The sequence below is a fragment of the Pelophylax lessonae genome (genome assembly GCF_965119305.1).
Source record: "Pelophylax lessonae genome assembly, chromosome: 1".
NCBI lineage: Eukaryota > Metazoa > Chordata > Amphibia > Anura > Ranidae > Pelophylax > Pelophylax lessonae.
Genome location: NC_138768.1, coordinates 278,337,424 through 278,358,417, shown reverse-complemented (window position 1 = coordinate 278,358,417; position 20,994 = coordinate 278,337,424). Strand labels below are relative to the sequence as shown.

Below are 20,994 nucleotides of genomic sequence, written 5' to 3'. Positions count from 1 at the left end.
CCTGACAGGGGCTCCATTCCTTTCACGTGCTACCCAAACCTGTCCAAAATAAAGTTTTTGGCTTGACATTCACTTTGAAAATGTGAAGCCGTGTTCACTTTGTATACCCACTCAAGTGCGAGGGAAAGTTAAAAAAATTGTTGCTTGCACCTAATTGGATGATTTAAGTGAATATATTTTCACCATGTTCACTAAGCTAAATAAACATTCACAGTGTCTCCTCAACAGTATGCATTTTACAACACTCTGAATATGAGAATGAGGGGTAGATTTACTAAAGGCAAATAGACTGTGTACTTTGCAAAGTGTAGTTGCCCTCTGCAGGAGCAGTTGCTCCAGAGCTCAGCAAATGAACAGAAGCTCTGCTGACTTCCATCATCCAATCATGTGCAAGAAAAAATGCTGTTTTTCTTATTTTCCTTGCACATGATTGGTTATTCTTTGCAAAGTGAAGCCTTTCCTCTCTTACTAAGATCTGGAGCAATTGCACTTTCCAAAGTGCACAGTCTATTTGCATTTAGTAAATCACCCCCACTGCCCGGTATGTGAAAACGAGCCTGGGTATTACCTGCTGGCTAGATACAAGACCATATTATATTTTTATACAAACAGTACCCAACCTAAAAATGCATTTTCCTAACCCTAAAAAACTAACAAAAATATGAATTCTTTACATTCTGTTATCATTTAACTTAACATATACAAGGAATCAAAGGAAGTAAATGTGTGGTATTCTTCACAAAGTAAGTTTACAAACTTCAAGATCATTTAGATTAATAGGCCTCGACTAAAAATAAGTGGAAAAACAATGTGGAAATTATTGTATGATTTTACATTTTGAACATAGATACACTTTATTTTGTTTGAAAGTAGTTGTATCCTTTAAAGACTGTGTGCAACTGAAATATGCTTTCTATTTTCTTTTCTGTATTAACATAATAAAATGATAACCTAGTTATTAAGAAAAAAACTTTTGGTTTAAAAAGATGAATTAATTTTGTATTTTTACTACTGCAGGCCTTAAACAGCTATAATGATGGAGATATCGAAGGATCGAAGAGGTTGGGACGTAATGCCTTGTATGTTGCGATTGCGTCAATATTCATTGGTCTAGCGGTTATTACAACGTACTGTGTTGTTCATTTTACAACGGTATGCATTACTTTTATTGTAATCTGTAGATAAAATGACATTCAATTCCTTCTATTATTTATTGGTGTGAGGATTAAATTAATGAACATTGCTGATTCTGTCTATGTGTTTCAGACTATGCTGCCTGCTAAGACCGCAAAGGCTAAGTGCTGGTTCACACATATGCACTGCTCTGCAAATCACATGCGATGTCTGTGCGATGCGAATCGCTAAATTCGCATCGCATTCAGACCAAAGTCGTACAGGACCCTTTTTTTGGTCCGCACCAGAATAGAATCCCATGGGTGTTAATTCCTATGCGATACGATTCCTGTCCGAACTGACAGTTAGCACTTCGATATGCAAACTAATCTGGGGGTGTCACTAACTTTGTATTAAAACCACCCCAGCAGTTTGCATATGGCAGTGTGAACTGCCTGCGAGTCAGGTACCATGCGGGACCCTGCAGTGGATTCACAGGGCACTAAAAGTTAGAGAATGACTTGCATGAAGAGAGAGTGGTAACAATTACAAATATGTGCTATGGTGCAGGGTGTTCCTTCCATTATAAATCCTTCATTCTGAAGACGGTTGACTGATTGTGACTTTCAAATGAATTTTATATATGAAGCAGGCTTGGTAATGGATTGGTACAGCATTTAGAAACATAGAAACATAGAATGTGTCAGCAGATAAGAACCATTTGGCCCATCTAGTCTGCCCAATATATCTGAATCCTATGAATAGTCCCTGGCCCTATCTTATATGAAGGATAGCCTTATGCCTATCCCATGCATGCTTAAACTTCTTCACTGTATTTGCAGCTACCACTTCTGCAGGAAGGTTATTCCATGCATCCACTACTCTCTCAGTAAAGTAATACTTCCTCATATTACTTTTAAACCTTTGCCCCTCTAATTTAAAACTGTGTCCTCTTGTGGTAGTTTTTCTTCTTTTAAATATGCTCTCCTCCTTTACTGAGTTGATTCCCTTTATGTATTTAAAAGTTTCTATCATATCCCCTCTGTCTCTTCTTTCTTCCAAGCTATACATGTTAAGGTCCTTTAACCTTTCCTGGTAAGTTTTTTCCTGCAGTCCATGTACTAGTTTAGTAGCTCTTCTCTGAACTCTCTCTAGAGTATGTATATCCTTCTGGAGATATGGCCTCCAGTACTGCGCACAATACTCCAAGTGAGGTCTCACCAGTGTTCTGAACAGCGGCATAAGCACTTCTCTCTTTCTACTGCTTATACCTCTCCCTATACATCCAAGCATTCTGCTGGCATTTTGTGCTGCTCTATTACATTGTCCTCCCACCTTTAAGTCTTCTGAAATAATTACTCCTAAATCCCTTTCCTCAGATACTGAAGTCAGGACTGTGTCAAATATTCTATATTCTGCCCTTGGGTTTTTACGTCCCAGGTGCATTATCTTGCACTTATCCACATTAAATTTCAGTTGCCAGAGTTCTGACCATTCTTCTAGTTTTCCTAAATCCTTTTCCATTTGGCGTTTCCCTCCAGGAACATCAACCTTGTTACATATCTTTGTGTCATCAGCAAAAAGACAAACCTTACCATCGAGGCCTTTTGCAATATCACTTATGAAGATATTAAACAAAATTGGTCCCAGTACAGATCCCTGAGGTACCCCACTGGTAACATGACCTTGTTCTGAATGTTAATATTTAATATACCTTTCAGGGTATACTCCCACTCATGGATTAACAGCAGTATATCTTGGGGTCACCATCAGTGGCGGCTGGTGCTCAAAATTTTTGGGGGGGGGGGGGCAAAAAGAAAATGTAATAGGTATTGATTCGCGGCAAACAACTCGGAAAAAAATTGTGTGACTTTGACGTCATACAAGTGTGAAAGGGGCCTTCGGTAATCAAGGAACAGTGCCTTGAAAAAGTATTCATAGTTACCCCTTGACAGGCAGGGAGGGGGGTTTGTTTAGAGTGGAGAGGCAGGGGGTGGGTTTGTTTAGGGTGGAGAGGCAGGGAAGGGAGGTTGTTTAGGGTGGAGAACAGGGAGAGGGGTTTGTTTATGGTGGAGAGGCAGGGAGGGGGGTTGTTTAGGGTGGAGAGGCAGGGAGAGGGGTTTGTTTAGGGTGGAGAGGCAGGGAGGTGGGTTTGTTTAGAGTGGAGAGGCAGGGAGGTGGGTTTGTTTATGGTGGGGAGGCAGGGAAGGGGGGTTGTTTAGGGTGGAGAGGCAGGGGGTGGGTTTGTTTAGAGTGGAGAGGCAGGGAGGTGGGTTTTTTTTAGAGTGGAGAGGCAAGGAGGTGGGTTTGTTTATGGTGGAGAGGCAGGGAAGGGGGGTTGTTTAGGGTGGAGAGGCAGGGAGAGGGTTTTTTTATGGTGGAGAGGCAGGGAGGGGGGTTGTTTAAGGTGGAGAGGCAGGGAGAGGGGTTTGTTTAGGGTGGAGAGGCAGGGAAGGGGGTTTGTTTAGGGTGGAGAGGCAGGGAAGGGGGTTTGTTTAGAGTGGAGAGGCAGGGGGGTGGGTTTGTTTAGGGTGGAGAGGCAGGGAGGTGGGTTTGTTTATGGTGGAGAGGCAGGGAAGGGGGGTTGTTTAGGGTGGAGAGGCAGGGAGGTGGGTTTGTTTATGATGGAGAGGCAGGGAAGGGGGGTTGTTTAGGGTGGAGAGGCAGGGGGTGGGTTTGTTTAGAGTGGAGAGGCAGGGAGGTGGGTTTGTTTAGAGTGGAGAGGCAAGGAGGTGGGTTTGTTTATGGTGGAGAGGCAGGGAAGGGGGGTTGTTTAGGGTGGAGAGGCAGGGAGAGGGGTTTGTTTATGGTGGAGAGGCAGGGAGGGTGGTTGTTTAGGGTGGAGAGGCAGGGGGGTGGGTTTGTTTAGGGTGGAGAGGCAGGGAGGTGGGTTTGTTTATGGTGGAGAGGCAGGGAAGGGGGTTGTTTAGGGTGGAGAGGCAGGGAGAGGGGTTTGTTTATGGTGGAGAGGCAGGGAGAGGGGTTTGTTTAGGATGGAGAGGCAGGGAGAGGGGTTTGTTTAGGGTGGAGAGGCAGGGAAGGGGGGTTGTTTAGGGTGTGCCCCCCCCCCTGCGCCCCCTATAAACTGGCCGCGACTGGTCACCATACAAATCTGACCGTACTGTATATAATCACTGTACGATCAACTTTAGATTCACCAAAACTATATAATATGATCACTTACCTAAACCATCTAATCAATCTGTATCCAATCATCCAGGACCTTGCATTACATTGCTAGTAAATCTAAAGAAGATCATACAATCAGATTGTAATGTGTGTGGTGCTAGTTGTAAGAAGTCTGTATTATAAAGAAATACCACTGTTAAAGACAACAACAAACCTTTCATCAAACTACTACATCAAACATGCATGGCACAACACAACACAGCACATGGTATAACTGCACTGCACTGCATCTGTCATTATGATATTATAAGTATAAAGAATTTAATAGGTGTTCTGTGCATGGCCACACATAAAATGAACAATCTAAGTACAAATGACACAGCTCATGCCCCATTCAGTCATACAGCTTAACATAGGTTCACACTAGCAAACGCTCTGAAAAGTGTTCTGCGGTGAAACACTTTAAAATTGTGGCTAAGCAGCAACCTTAAATTAAGCAGTAACCCTGTCATCTCCTGAACGCCTGTGTTTGTTTTTTTTTTTCATTGTTCTTTTTTCCAAAAGGCAATTTATAATGAGAAATACGGTAAAACATTGCCGCGCTAAAATCATGAATTATGGTTAGATTGATCCAGCATATAAAGTGCCATATATAAGCATTGACAAATTGATATCACCTAAAGTGTGTAGTGCAAAATAAAGTAAAATTTATTCAGTGTATACTTCCTTCAAAGTGCAAAATCAACAAATAAAAAAAAATAAAAAATAAATAAGTAAATATTAAGATAATGTCCAAAACGGGAATGAAATTAGTATCCACAGTGCAATATCATCTAAAGTGCATAGTATAACACTATGCAAATAGCAAAGTCAATTCTGTCAATTCCTTAAAAAATGTAAAGTCCACACATTAAAAATATAAATAATATCCAAATCAAGGAGTGAATGGTGTCCACAAAAGATAGTCTGTGTTCCAAAAGAAATGAAGGAAATCACCACTAGTGCTTCAATCACCAAGGGGAGAAGTCAGGGGCACTTACCAGAAGTTGTGGACTCTACTGCCGATAGCAAAAAGTCTTAAGGGCGCTAGGCTTAAAGCCTTAGTGCGACCCCTGGTTGTCAATTTCTAATGAGACTATGCGGCAAAACTGCAAAACCAAGCAATTGGCAGTGCTGCCTGTCAACTCAGCATGTTGCGATAAATTTACCGCTGCATGTGAACCGCCTCCTCTGACTGTATTTTACACCTTAGGTGAGCAGATGATTTTTCCTGCCGCCCATATGCAAAAGGCCTATCTCTATAGGATCAGTTATCTCAAAAATGTGTCGTTTTTGGATTGTCTCAAAAGAGATAACTGTCCCAGACTACAGCTGAGACCTTTTTTTTTTTAAGCAAACTGTGAATTAGACAGTATATTTATAAATGGACATACTGTTCTGAGCGGCTGTCTTCCAGCACTTTAAGGGTTAACAGCAGCAGTTGCTACTAAGAAAAGTTGTCCCACTCGCCCGCCTCTTTCAACTCTCTCCACCATTCATATTTCTCATATTACTCCACTGCCACAATGTATCACATTCTGTAAATAGGCGATGGAGATTCTGCCATTTATCCCATTCTCCTCCATTCACAGAAAGTAATGTTTGGTGGGAGAATATTTGTATGAGTTTTGCAAATGGCAGAAAGGGGCAGACAAGTGGCGCAGCTTCTCAGTATTAGCCACTGCTGTTAACCCTCAGAGTACCAGAAGATAGACATTCAAGGCAGTGTTCAGCAGCTGTGAAAGAGGCACTGCAGGGATGATTTTTAGCAGAAGCAGATGCCTGTAGGTAATTGGATATACACTTGTAGCACTTTCCTAGTGTAGGTGCAAGGCAAATTTAACTTTTGCCTCCTTTGTAATCAAAAGGAGCAGTAATTGTTTGATCTGGCCTGTTCGGGGTCTCACCAGCTTTGAGGTTAATTTCTTCCCCCTGTCTCTGGAAGAAGCTTCCAGAGCATAGGCTGGGAGATTGAAATCACCCGACAGGGCTCCGACTGGGAGGTGCAGTGAGGTCAGTGGCTGGTGAGGCACTGGTTAGTATCAGAGCCAGAATCAAACCTCACATGTGAGGTATTGCCTCGAACGTTAGAACGAGAGCAATAATTGCTGGAACTCCTCTGTAATTCTAAATATGTAAACTGTAAACATTTTTAAAGTGTTGCCTATGGAGATTTTTAAGTACTGAAGTTTGGCGCCATTCCACAAGTGTGCACAATTTTAAAGCATGACATGTTAGGTATCTATTTACTCAGCAAAACATCATCTTTCACATTATACAAAAAAATCTTGCTAACTTCAGTGTTCTTTTTTGTTTTCATTCATGAAAGTTTTTCTCAAAAAAAAGTATTTGAAAAATTGCTGCGCAAATAACATGTGACATAAAAAGTTGCACTGACCACCATTTTATTCCGTAGGGTGCTAAATTCCATCTGCTAAATCTATAATAATAAAATCAAAGTGTCTCTGCATCCTGTCCCTGTGATTACACTACTGCGCATGTGCCCTACAGACAGCTGTTGGGAGTGCAGAGACTTCACCCCACCCTACTTCAGTCAGTTAGGGCAGATCTTCCCAAACTGTGGATGACAACCCACAGCCATATCTGAGTGAATAGCCTGTAGTCACTGCTGCCACCCCATAACAACTGCCTTTACATTACGGAGATGAATTCTGTCATGAATAACAAAAGCCATTTAAATGTTGTATTCAATGTACTTCATAAAGCACATATATATTAAAGACTTTGCATTTCATGCTGCACAATATATTTATATATATATATATTAGAAAAGAATAAATACAGCATAGCACTTCAGCATGTGATCAGCTCTGCAGTTCTGTGGGTAATTTGCATAAACCACTCCCACCTACCAATCAGACAGTAGAAGTTATTTGCTCAGCAGCACACATAGGCTCTGTGTACACCATCGGGGTTACATAGCAGATAAGTAGAGAGAGAGAGAGAGTAGGAGGAGTCTCATTACTCTGTGAAGCTGACATTTTGTACTGTGTATATTATATATATATATATATATATATATATATATATATATATATATATATATATATATGGGAAACATTAAAGGGGGACTCTGACGGCAAAATTAAGGGGGGACTCCAACAGCATTATTAAAGGGGGACTCCGACCGTATTATTAAAGGGGGACTCCGACCACATTATTAAAGGGGGACTCTGACGGCATTATTAAGGGGGACTCTGACGGCATTATTAAGGGGGACTCTGACGGCATTATTAAGGGGAACTCCGACCGCATTATTAAGGGGGACTCCGACCGCATTATTAAAGCGGAGTTCCGGGTACAAAATCGACCTAATCGATTTTGTGCCCATCCGCTTGCTTTGCTGCACCTGAAAAGGAATTGGATAGTTAGGATTAGTTTTTTTTTTTTACTTACCTTGTAATTGTAGAAAGAAATACTCACCTTTCCTCACTTCCTCCCTCTGCGGCCTCGGCCCGCGCCGTCTCTTCCGGCTTGCAATGATTCCTGGGAGCTGAACGTCATCGCTCCCAGGAATCAATGCGCCTGCACCGGCCCCGCTCGTCACTTCCGGTGCGACGCCGCATTCCCTGCTAAACAGCTTCTGGGCATGCCCAGAAGCTGTGTAGGAATGCGGCGCCGCGCCGGAAGTGACGAGAGGGGCCGGTGAAGGCACATTCTGGGAGAAGAAGACGTGGAAGAGGACGCAGAAGAGGATCGCGCTGGCTTCAGCTGCCCACAACAGAAATGGCAACCCTGTGGAAGAAATTTTATAAGTGAGTATTTCTTCTTGCAGGTAAGTGCGAACCGGGACAGATCAGAGGCTAGCCATTGTGGAATGTACTAGCCCTGACTGTCCCGGGGGTATGTTCACTGAAAAAATGTTTCTGTACCCGGAATTCCGCTTTAAGGGGGACTCTGACCGCATTATTAAGGGGGACTCCGACCGCATGATTAAGGGGGACTCTGACCGCATTATTAAGGGGGACTCCAACCGCATTATTAAGGGGGACTCTGACCGCATTATTAAGGGGGACTCCGACTGCATTATTAAGGGGGACTCCGACTGCATTATTAAAGGGGGACTCTGACCGCATTATTAAGGGGGACTCTGACGGCATTATTAAGGGGGACTCTGACAGCATTATTAAGGGGGACTCCGACTGCATTATTAAGGGGGACTCCGACCGCATTATTAAAGGGGGACTCTGACTGCATTATTAAAGGGGAACTCTGACCAGGGGCACTTTAACCGGGGCTCATACAGGGGAACTCTGACCCGGACACATAAAGGGACACTAATGTAAGGAGGCACTCCGATGGGGACACTGATGTAAGGAGACACTCCGATGGGGACACTGATGTAAGGGAGCACTTCGATGGGGACACTGATGTAAGGGAGCACTCTCCAGTGGGGACACTGATGTAAGGAGGCACTCCGATGGGGACACTGATGTAAGGAGGCACTCCGATGGGGACACTGATGTAAGGGAGCACTCCGATGGGGACACTGATGTAAGGGAGCACTCTGATGGGGACACTGATGTAAGGGAGCACTCCGATGGGGACACTGATGTAAGGGAGCACTCTCCAGTGGGGACACTGATGTAAGGAGGCAGTCCGATGGGGACACTGATGTAAGGGAGAACTCTCCAGTGGGGACACTGATGTAAGGAGGCACTCCGATGGGGACACTGATGTAAGGGAGCACTCCGATGGGGACACTGATGTAAGGGTGCACTCTCCAGTGGGGATACTGATGTAAGGGAGCACTCCGATGGGGACACTAATGTAAGGAGGCACCCCGATGGGGACACTGATGTAAGGAGGCACTCCGAATAGGACACTGATGTAAGGGAGCACTCTCCAGTGGGGACACTGATGTAAGGAGGCACTCCGATGGGGACACTGATGTAAGGAGGCACTCCGATGGGGACACGGATGTAAGGGAGCACTCTCCAGTGGGGACACTGATGTAAGGAGGCACTCCGATGGGGACACTGATGTAAGGGAGCACTCTCCAGTGGGGACACTGATGTAAGGAGGCACTCCGATGGGGACACTGATGTAAGGAAGCACTCCGATGGGGACACTGATGTAAGGGAGCACTCTCCAGTGGGGACACCGATGTAAGGGAGCACTCTCCAGTGGGGACACCGATGTAAGGAGGCACTCTGATGGGGACACTGATGTAAGGAGGCACTCCGATGGGGGCACTAATGTAAGGGAGCACTCCGATGGGGACACTGATGTAAGGAGGCACTCCGATGGGGACACTGATGTAAGGAGGCACTCCGATGGGGACACTGATGTAAGGGAGCACTCCGATGGGGACACTAATGTAAGGCGGCACTCCGATGGGGACACTAGATTGGATTGCTAGATGGCTAGAGCAACAGGGACGCAGTGCACAGTGCATGACAGGTCGGACAAGGGGGCTGATTAGGGAGAGACTTAAAGATATTAAAAGGACATTGTATGAGGAAACTTATACTTGGCAAACCCTTTGACTGTAATTATTGTGGTGAAAAAAGCGAATAAAGCCATGATTAATTTTTAAAGGAAAAAAGCTGTTGCTGTCAGGAAAAGGATCATTTAAACAGAGGAAAAAACCTGTTACACTCAGCAAAGCAAATCTGCGACTGTAGAAACGCTGTTAAAGGGACATGGCCTGATTGAAATCTACCACTGTAAGTGCATTACTGTAAAAAAAAAAAACGCAAAACATAGACACGCTATTAAAGGGACATTTATAAGCAAACTGACTTTAGTAGCAAAGTACGCCTACAGAAAATCTGCGAGTGTGATTGCGAAACCTTACAAAAAAATGGAAAGTAAAGACACGTTTTGAACGGGACATTTGCAAATAGAAAGACTGCAGATGTAAAACATGCCTGAATGAAATATGTGACTGTAAGTGCATTACTTTAAAAATCGCAGAACATAGACACGCTATTAAAGGGACATTTATAAGCAAACTGACTTTAGTAGCAAAGTACGCCTTACTGGAACAGGTCTGTTTTTACAAATGTTTGACCACATATGTTCTAGCGCCCGTTAATTTAACGGGCTTAATGTCTAGTATATATATAATGTTTTGGGGTTCTGAGTAATTATCTAGCAAAAAAATAATGATTTTTGCATGTAGGAGAGAAGTGTCAGAATTGGCCTGGGTGGCAAGTGGTTAAGTACCATAAGTAAGTAATATGCAAATAATTATTATATATTGTTTTTAAGGTAATTTACTATATTTTCATAAACTACTCAAGCAGGTGGCTTAATGGACAAATTATTGAAGTTTGAAGTTATAACTTCAAATCAGTAATTTCACAGTAAATAAATAATAAATGATTATGTTATAACACATAGCATAATAATATATTATTTTGCTTGATTAAAAAAGTACCTTTTCAGAAGCAGCAGTTTCTCCCTCTTAACTGCGTGAGAAAAACATGGAATTATGGGTGAACCTTATACCCATAAACCTATGTAGTTAAGAGGGCTGGGCTGGAAGGGAGCATTTGTCTTTGGCAACCCTGGTTATATTATACGCTTCCTATTAGCATTCACTGTACCGTCTATCAATATTAAAAGAAGATGGTTGAATTCTATATAACATTTTTTGATATTGATGTTTTTTACAGTTGTATATTTTATTGTAGCCTACTAGGTAACAAAGCTTGCTGACCTCTGGCCTACAAGTATATAAGAAAATTATATATTAACAGCACTAAAACTACATATAGTAAGTTGAGAAGTTTGCAGATAACAAGTGTTCCTGCGGAAATAGGAAATTAACAGTTTGTTTGTAACTGTAATTAGAGAAAACGTGTTACTTTCCCCATTTTCTAATTTGTTGTATACTTAAAATGGAACCACTGCATCTGAGTACCACAAACCAAAAACACTACTTAATTAATTTTCTAATATTCAAGCAAACTCACCAATTTATCAATTTTTCCATGCTTTAGTTTGCTGATCAATATCTTTGAAAGTACACCCTAGCATTTCATGTAGCATTTATTCCTGGAATCCATATGCCCTTAGCTTAGGCATACAGGCAGGAGGATGTGCTTAGCTAAGAAAATCCCTCCTCCCCTCCTGAAGACTCCTGGAGGCCTGGCTGGAAGCAAGGAAGTAACAGACGAAGTGTAAAAAAGTTTATAACTAGTAAATATCATATACTTTCCTATCTATTTACTAATGCTGGCATAGAGATTAAAATACCCAGAGATAATTCAGAGAGTGAAGATCCACTTTAATATGACATCACGACTCTCACTGTGTCCTGTAAAAGTTAGGGGACTCAAAATAGATGTTCCACATCTAGATACAGGCTCATTGGATTACACGGCATGCTTAAACAGGAACAGAGCCATAAATAAAAACATTATATGACTCCAGTCAGAATCTGTGACAGTAGTGAATATGAATAATTTGTTGTAGTAAAGATCGTTAGGTCTGGTATTTTCTCTGCTGTAACTGTGATTATTTTACCAGACCAGGCAAGTTTTGTAATAGGTATATCAGCTGCTTAATTACAATTAATGGAGACACAAGGGCATTTTCTGATTTGCTGTATACCTTGCAACTTGGCTAATGATTAAAACAAACGTCGGAGTCTCCGCCCCCTATACGCGTGGCGTCATACGCTTGCGTGTCACGACTTCGTCAGATCCCTACTGACAAAGTCGTGACGCGCAAGCGTATGATGCCACGCGTATAGGGGGCGGAGACTCCGACGGACGAGCGGCGACTACACAGCAAGGCTCCTCACAGCTCATTTGAAACTGCCCGCACTGTATGTGAGTGATTTTTTTACATTTTTCAATAAAGGGTTATGTAGCAGTGAGTACTTAGATCTATTGCATTTTTTTCATGTCCTACCTGCATACTGAGCCCAAGAGAATATTAGTCCAGCAAGTGGTATCCATCGACCCCGATTCACCTATATTGAGGATTCATTGCTTCCTTACTATCTTATTGAGGTGAGAGGCCATCTTGTGGCTAGTCGGTGGTGGTGTTTTGAGCACGCCTTTTATTGAGACATCTAGCAAGCACTTTTTATATAAGGCTCCTTTCACACTTGTGCGACTTCAAAGTCGTGCGATTTTACAGCGATTTTGACGCAACTTTTTGCCGCGATTTTGATGCGAGTTTAACTGGGTTTATAATGTCTTTTACTCAAAACGAATCAAAATCATGCCAAAAGTAGTGCAGGGACTACTTTGAAGTCGTGGGACTTCAAGTCGCACAGATATGAATGGGGGTCATTGTAAATCATGGAGAACGACTTGTCATGCGATTTTGCAGTCCGAAATCGCATGACAAGTCGCACAAGTGTGAAAGGGGCCTTAGTCTCACACTTGGCAATTTCCTGGATTGGATTCCACTTTTTCAACTGCACTTTATTTGTTGAATGCACTTTGTGGACACTTTTTATATGCACCTTTAAGATATATTTTGTATGTTTTTATATATCTTAATAAGCACATTGTCACTTTAGTGTTTATGAAGCACCTTCATGATTGTTTTTTATATAACGCTGTATTTCTTACATCTGTAATGAGAAGGCCCGGCATGCAATGCTTTCTCATTGCATTAACTGACGTGCAACATGCCAGGCCATGAAAAAGAGAGCATTTCTGCACCCAGCAATGTAACAGGTTACAGGCAGCGGTGTGTTCTCCTTTCAGCTGGTGGATGTATAGTTGCAGCCAGGCCATCACTGAGAGGTGCGCCATGGGATATGGTGCTAGACATGGATGCGAGAACCACTGAGCATCAATGAAGAGGCATTTTTTTCCCATTGACATATGGGAGCCAGTGTTACAGAGGCATCATTTCCATCATCCAGTGAAACAGAGACACTGTTTCTATTGACTAGTGACACAGGAGCACCGTTTTCTCTGATTACAGAAACATGAGCAACATTTCTATTAACCACTTAATAATTTAATACTGCCCCCGCCGGGTAAACTGGTGTTAACTATATTGCCAGTTTTTTTTGGGGGAGATTTTTTGGGGTGTCTGACCCTCTTGTCCTGTGGACAAGGGCCCGGACCTAGGGGATTAGGGGGACTAGGGGATCACACCAAGAGAGAGAGAAATATATGAGTATTGCTCATTGCCGATGCAGGAGGTTGGAGATCCACTATTAAGGGAGATTGCTGGGAATAGTCCTCCCTGACAATACCATCCATGGACTCAACAAGAATGGACTCTTTCCTATGCAGGTATGCTGGGGCAGTCGCAAGCCTGACGTGAGGGACTAGGGGGTGTTAGGAAAAGACTGCATTTAATGTTGAACTGTTATGTTAATTTATTCTTCAGTAAAAGCTTTGAAACTTTTACTTTGCTTGGTCTGAAGTTAGTCAAGGGGTGTAATGCAAGTAACTTGGACATATAGCCTACAGCTCGGGTCCCTAGGCACAGTGGAGTATGAAGACAACAGTACCATAGTTAACAAAGTGTGAAGATACAGTGGCTACCAAGGGTAACAAAGGTGAATCTAGCAGCCTGTCGTAAGCATGTACATATGACAGGTGGGACAGCTTTTTGCAGGAGTTGTTGTTGGCACTCCCTCCATGAGCAGGTCTATCTCCCATAGCTACGGGAGCAGATCAGCACAACACAAGTCCCCAGCCTGTACACAGCTACAGAAGAGGAAGAGTTAAGTGAAGTGCACATATGGAGTCGGCACTAGGTGCACGGCAGGGCTCCATATAGATACTGGGAGTGAGGTAGTGGTGATATGCTGGACAGGCGGAGAGGGCAGGGGCTCTGCCTGTCCCTTCTAAATGGACAAGTGATTGTGAATAATGAACAGTAACAACAAGAGAGTATAATAGAGTTCAGTCATCTGTTTAAATTAGGGTACTCCATGTGTGAAGCAGTGACCCTTTTCAAAGTGCCGAACATAGCCCAGAAGAACCCACCCCGTGGTAGGTCTCTCATGTAACCCTTGCTTGGCGTCTAACGTGGGGCTACACCTACTGCATACACCTGAAGACCACCTCTGACTGGGTAATAGTTAGCTATGTACAGCAGAACTTGCCCAGGCTTGCCCAGTGAACTACACATTTCTGCTTCCTGATTGGCTCCTGCATGAGGTTCCAGCACCTGATAAGGGGCTTGGATAGCAACCAGACTCATAAAAGAAGCTCAGATTCTCTGCGTGCATTTCTACCAGCCACTAAGGCCAGCCACCAGCGTCCGTGAAAACCAATTCTTCCATTCTGCAATACCAGGGATTTTCCCTCTGATGTTTGAGCACCGGGGAAGAATTCCAAGTCCTCTGCCTAACTTGCAAGAGGCGCCTGGCAACACTTATCCCTCAGGCTTGCTGTCAATGTGCAACATGTCGCTTTTCCAGAGTGTCCACCATTGTGGGAATCCACCATTGTGATTGGCCTTGATGGCTTGCCCAAGGCTACCCCTGCTGCCAGAGATGTTACGTCAGCCGAACCTCAGACAAAGATCTTCAAGCTGTGCCTGAAAGCCATCTCTCTGGGGTGGCCTCCCCCACTGCTCTCGAGCTGCCATCCTGCTACAGCAGCATGGAGTCTACGTCCCTTCAGGAAGAAGTACCGACTCCACCTATCCTGGAATCTCCAACAAAAGACTGTCTGGACACCCCCAGCCTTTCCTGAGTAGCCAGTATCGACCGATGTCCAAGAGAATTATGCTCAACTTTCCTCTGCAGAATGAAAAGTCAAAAAAAGGTGAGCAAATCAGTAAGTAGAAGCAGCACTAGAGAAATATGTAGAAGAAGTGAAAGTGGATAATAATGCGCTTCAATAGTAAACCAACAATATTGATGTGTAAAACAGTCAAATCTTGTAGGTGCAAAAATAGTGCACAAAATTGGAGGACTTCAGAATAATGTGTAAACAAAATATAGCTCATCAATAAAGTCCATAATCAAACATGTGCAAGTAATATGTTCAGTGGTGAGTCCACACTTAAATGGTGACTGTGTTCAAATTCCAACATAGTGAATGGCCTCTTACCATGTGTTAGACAAAACAGAGCCTCCAAATTAACTTGACAATGTGATAATACAATAACGCCCAGTGATAAAGATGGACTCTTACCAGAGATGATGGAGGTAAAAACTTCAAGCAAAGTAGGTAGATGATCCCGTGTCAGCAGGACTGAAGAAGTGGAGCACTCTCCTTGAGGATCCTCCAGATCACATCCACCCACAGCATCCAAAAAAACACTTGGTGCGGCTCAAGATGAAATGGCCCAAAGATGCATTCCCAAAAGAAAGAAAGAGACTAATAGTGCATTATAAAACCAAATTTAATAAAGGCAAATACACTTACAGCAATCCAAGTTAAAAAGATGCAACAAGCTGAAGAACGTCACGGCCGCCTGCAGAACGGTAACGTGACAAAATGACAGCGCGACCAGCTCCTTCCGACGCGTTTCCACACAAGGGGTTGTCTACTGAAGAAAAAATGATTTTCTGCTGCGAGCTTCCAGCTTCCCCTTCACCTTGGAATTTACTGGTCTCCCGTACCGGTGGAGCTTCTGCCAGAAAAATGAGTATAATGAGGTAGAGTTCCACCGCCTGTACAGGTTTTATAATATGGGAAGACATGACTTCATGGACCAGGTAGAGATAGTTAAACTGGATGGTCGCTTCCCAGTAGCTTGCCACATCCAAGGCACTCACCCAATAATGGGAAGGTCCATATTTCTACTGGACCCTGAATTTTATTGTTTAAAGAACTGCATGGGTGTTACACTGTTACAGTTGTGTTGAATACTGTTGTGCCTGTCATTTATTATTGCACTGTTACATATCATGCCCTGAACCTTGTTGCTCATGCCTTGTATATGTGAAATGTTTATTGTGTTATGCAGCCTAGACGGCTTGCGTTTTAGGGGGGAGATGTGTAGGCAGGTGGAGTTTAATGCTGCCCAGCCAGGAAAAATAGTGTAAACTATGTTCCCCAGTTGATTTTTTTTTTTGGGGGTATGACCCTGCGGTCCTGTGTGCTATAAAATAGGACAAGGGCACAGCAACAGGAGATTCACGCTCACACCGAGAGAAAGAGAAATACTGTATGTGAGAATTGCTCATTGCCACTGCTGGAGCCTGGATCGCCAGAGACATGCCGAGTTTGCAGTCTTTTTCTAACATCCCTAGTCAGAGCTAGGGACTAGGGATGTTAGGATAGGACTGCATTTTATGTTGAACTGTTATGTTAATTTATTTCTCAGTAAAAACTTTAAAACTTTTCCTTTGCCTGATCTGAACTTACTCAAGGGGTATAATGCAAGTAGCAGGCACATATACTGTAGCCTACAGCTCGAGTCACTAGGCAAGGTAGAGTATGAAGACAATGGTACCAGTGCATTGTGAAGAAACAGTGGTTACCAAGGGCAGTGGCATAGCGTGGGTTGTCAGCACCCGGGGCAAGGCAAGTAATTTGCGCCCCCTAACCCATGGGATTTTAGCACTCGAGTCTCTTCCACTAGATTAGTTAAAGAAACCCTTACCCCCTAAGCACATGTATTGTTTGTTATGAAAATACTGATGTAATTAAAGTAAAATGCATCTAAATACAAGTTTGAATGACCAGCGTGCCCCCATTCAATGCAGAGAGAACAGCGTGCCCCCTTTCAATGCAGAGAGACCAGCGTGCCCCCTTTCAATGCAGAGTGACCAGCGTGTCCCCTTTCAATGCAGAATGACCAGCATGCCCCTTTCAATGCAGAGTGACCAGTATGCCCCCTTTAAATGCAGAGTGACCAGTGTGCCCCCTTTCAATGCAGAATGACCAGCGTACCCCCTTTCAATGCAGAGAGACCAGCGTGCCCCCTTTCAATGCAGAGAGACCAGCGTGCCCCCTTTCAATGCATAGAGACCAACGTGCCCCCTTTCAGTGCAGAGTGACCAGCGCGCCCCCTTTCAATGCAGAATGATCAGCGTGCCCCTTTCAATGCAGAATGACCAGCGCGCCCCCTTTCAATACAGAATGACCAGCGCGCCCCCTTTCAATGAAGAGAGACCAGCATGCCCCCTTCCAATGCAGAGAGACCAGCGTGCCCCCTTTCAATGCAGAGAGACCAGTGTGTCCCCTTCAATGCAGAGAGACTTACCTGCAGTGGCGACTTCTCCTCAGTTCCCCGCATCTCCTCGAGTCCTCCCGCCTCTTCCTCGGCCAATGGCATGCGTTTGCCTTTCGGCCAATCAGAAAGCGGGTCTCGGACCCGCTTCCTGATTGGCCAGGAGAAGGATCCGTGTCACAATAGCGAATTTTCATTCGCTATTGTCACACAATGGGTGAGCTCGGGGCGCACTGCTTTGTGCCCCGGGTCCACCCTTTTTTGAAGCCTATTAGAGCCTCTGGCTCTAATCAGGTGATTAAAAAAAAAACCCACTCTGACAGCGCCAGGCTGCTGACTCACTCGCTGCTAAACTGACTGAGCAGTGAGGAGAGGCGGCATAGGCAGGGCTTGGCTTGCAACGCCCCCCCACCCTACATCAATGGACAGGTGAGGCACAGTCCAGCCCCGCCCCGCCATTTTCAGCCATAGGGCGGCCGCGCTGGATATCTCCCAGCCTAAAGATGGAGGCAGCCGCAGACAGTGTGTGAACTGTGTATGTCAGAGTCAGACAGAAAGAGTGACACTGTGGATGCGCTCCCCCAGATGCTGCGCCCGGTGCGTCCGGCCCCCTCTGCACCCCCCACGCTATGCCACTGACCAAGGGTAACAAAGATTTCTCTAGCAGCCTGTTGCGAGGGTGTACATGTGACGGGTGAGACAGCTTCTTGTAGGAGGAGTTGTTGGCGGCAATATTTTCATGGGCAGGTCCATCTCCCATAGCAACTGCAGCCAATCAACATTGCAGAGGTCTCCAGCCTGTACACAGGTACAAAAGAGGAAGAGTTAAGTGAAATGCTCACATGAAGTCAGCGCTAGGCGCGAGGCGGGGCTCCATACTGTTACTGGGAGTGAGGTAGAGAGTGCAAGGGCTCTGCATACTCCTCTTAAATGCACAAGAGACCATGGTGATGTACAGTAACAACAAGAGAGTATTTTAGCATTCACAGGGGTACCATTCTGACCACTAATATAGGGACATATATCACTCCCACTGACGCAGGGGCCATTATTATTCTCACTGTTCACTGATGCAGGGGTATTTTTACTTCTTTGGATGCATTTTTTACTCTCACTGATCATCCTTGCAGAGACATTTATTACTCCTACTGATGACTGATGCAGAGACATTTATTACTCCTGTTGATCATTGACACAGAGACATACTCTATATTGCTTCTAATAACCCTCAATGCGGGGACATTTACTATTCCTACTGACTACTACTATTGACTGCCAATACAAGGACATTTTTGACTTCTACTGACTACTGATGTAGGGACATTTATTATTCCCATTGATCACTGATGCAGGGGCATTTTTAGTTTTAAAAAGAAAATTAAAGCCATTTACCTTGCAGTGTTGTAATTGTATAATGATGAAAACATCTAACAGTATCAATTTTGTAAATGTTGTGACCTTAGTTAATATATTCATGCTGTAAATGTCTCTTAATGATTTATTTTTAATTGTTTTTTTCAGGAAACAGTCTGAAGGCCAAACAAGAGATCATGCTTGCATTAGTCATGCATTAGGCTATTCAGATCTGCACATGGGAAGAGGCAAGGTCTTGCATTTGAGAGTCTTCACCTTCAAAGCAGCCACAATGGAAGCAGATGATTTGTATACATCTATAAGTGTGTGCACGCATATATTCTGTATATATACATACGTGGCTTTAGACATAAAAACCATTGAGATTTTTCACATCGAGAATTTTTTTTTTTATTTATTTTGTTTATTTTTCCCTATATTGGCATAGCCAGGGAAGTTCGGAACACATAAGTACTAAGCAATCCAAGTTATACAAACATACCTTTTGATTTCCTGCAATGGAAATATGACACTCACAATGACCCATGGCCAACCTTGTGAAGTGTTCTCTAGACTTCCTGCACTATAAAATATTTATAAGTGGTATGCCTACTGCCTGGCTTCGTAAAACCTAGACTGGTGCTCTCATCAAATCCAAACAAATGGAATACTCTTAATTTTTGTAATATGAAAACATTTCATGTTTACCTGTGACATTTGTCTAGAATAGCACAGTCAACTACACCATATCAAAATAATATTTTTCATACCACTATTCTTCCTTATCATTATTAATCACCAATTGAATCAACCCCCATAGAAAATACAACCTTTTCCTGCTAACATGAATCAAAATAATCATAACAATAAAACATGAACTAAAAAAATGTACATGAAATGGGATATGTCACGATGGCACATTTTGTGTGTATATGTGTTGACCTGAAGATTATATTCATTTTGATAACTATGCTATATTTATAAATGTTGGTTTGTAGATTTTCTTAACTTTGTACTTGAGTAAATTAAATGTTTATTCTATATTTTGGCTGTGACACTTGAACTATGTATTATTTAAGAGCAAGCAGGGACTGACATGTCCATATTATTGATAGCCCTTTGTATAAAGTATATTTTCCAAAGATATAAAAGATCTTCAATGTACACTGAGATTTATGTTTATATAAACGCAGGATTTACCATGGCTTCATCCAGAACCATTTTTAAGTTCCAAACTATTCAAGGAGAAGTGAACATTTAAAACTGACTTTCAGGCAAACAACTAATTGCAATGGTGAAATACATTCATGAGAGCTGTTTTCCTGGCCAAAAGATTTGCATATCTATTCATCCAAATCTGAGATTCACACTGTCTGGCAAGGGAGAGGACAAGATTTCTCTTTGCTGCAGTTCCAATAAAAAGTACAGGTCTCTTCCCCATAACCACTCTGTGACTGGTGACAGGAGGAGCATCAGACATATGAGGCTGTCTCTCTGGACTCTGCTCTATCCACATTGTGCTGCTCCTCCCTTCCCTTTTCTGAGTTCTACTGTACAGGGACCACAAACAGTTGATATCAAATAAAATTCATCTATTTTCACTGCTTAAATTTAAAAAAAATACCTTTAACCACTTAAGCCCCAGCCCTATTTCGGACACTTTTTGTTCACAAGTAAAAATCAGTATTTTTTCCTAAAAAACTACTTAGAACCCCCAAACATTATATATATTTTTTTAACAAAGACTGTGGAGAATAAAATGTCGGTCATTGCAATATTTTTTGTCACGCGGTATTTGCGCAGCGGTCTTTAAAACGCCATTTTTTTGGAAACATTTTGAAAAATCACATTTCACTGCATTTAAAAAATACTATACAGTAAAGTTAGCCCATTTTTTTGTATATTGTGAAAGATGATGTCACGCCGAGTAAATAGATATCCAACATGTTACGGTTTAAAATTGCGCCCCCCCGTGGGATGGCGACAAACTACGGTCATTAAAGATCTCAATAGGCGACGCTTTAAATTTATTTAACGGTTACCAGTTTAGACATAGAATGTAGCTCTTTTTTTTTTATTGCTCACACTCTGGCGATCGCGGCGATACCTCACATGTGTCGTTTGAACAGTGATTTCAGTTGCGGCTCGACTTCCGTTTACGTTTTTTTTTTGTGCACGAACTAACGGTGATGGGGGCAGCTAAATTTTTTTTTTTTTCCTATTTATTTTATTTATTTTTTTAACTTTATTACAGTTTTTAAAAAAAAAAAAAATCTG

The 20,994-nt window shown here is 42.9% G+C and overlaps 1 protein-coding gene across 1 annotated transcript in view; it reads left to right on the top strand.

The window, feature by feature from the left end:
* TMEM233 (transmembrane protein 233) overlaps positions 1 to 20,022 on the top strand; it is a 65,625-nt gene extending 45,603 nt beyond the window's left edge. The window contains exons 2-3 of the mRNA XM_082259060.1: positions 1,018 to 1,152; positions 18,886 to 20,022. Coding sequence (XP_082115186.1) covers positions 1,018 to 1,152; positions 18,886 to 18,897 — 147 coding nt within the window. The 3' untranslated portion in view covers positions 18,898 to 20,022. The remainder of the gene's footprint in view (positions 1 to 1,017; positions 1,153 to 18,885) is intronic.
* The last annotated feature ends 972 nt before the right edge of the window (positions 20,023 to 20,994 follow it).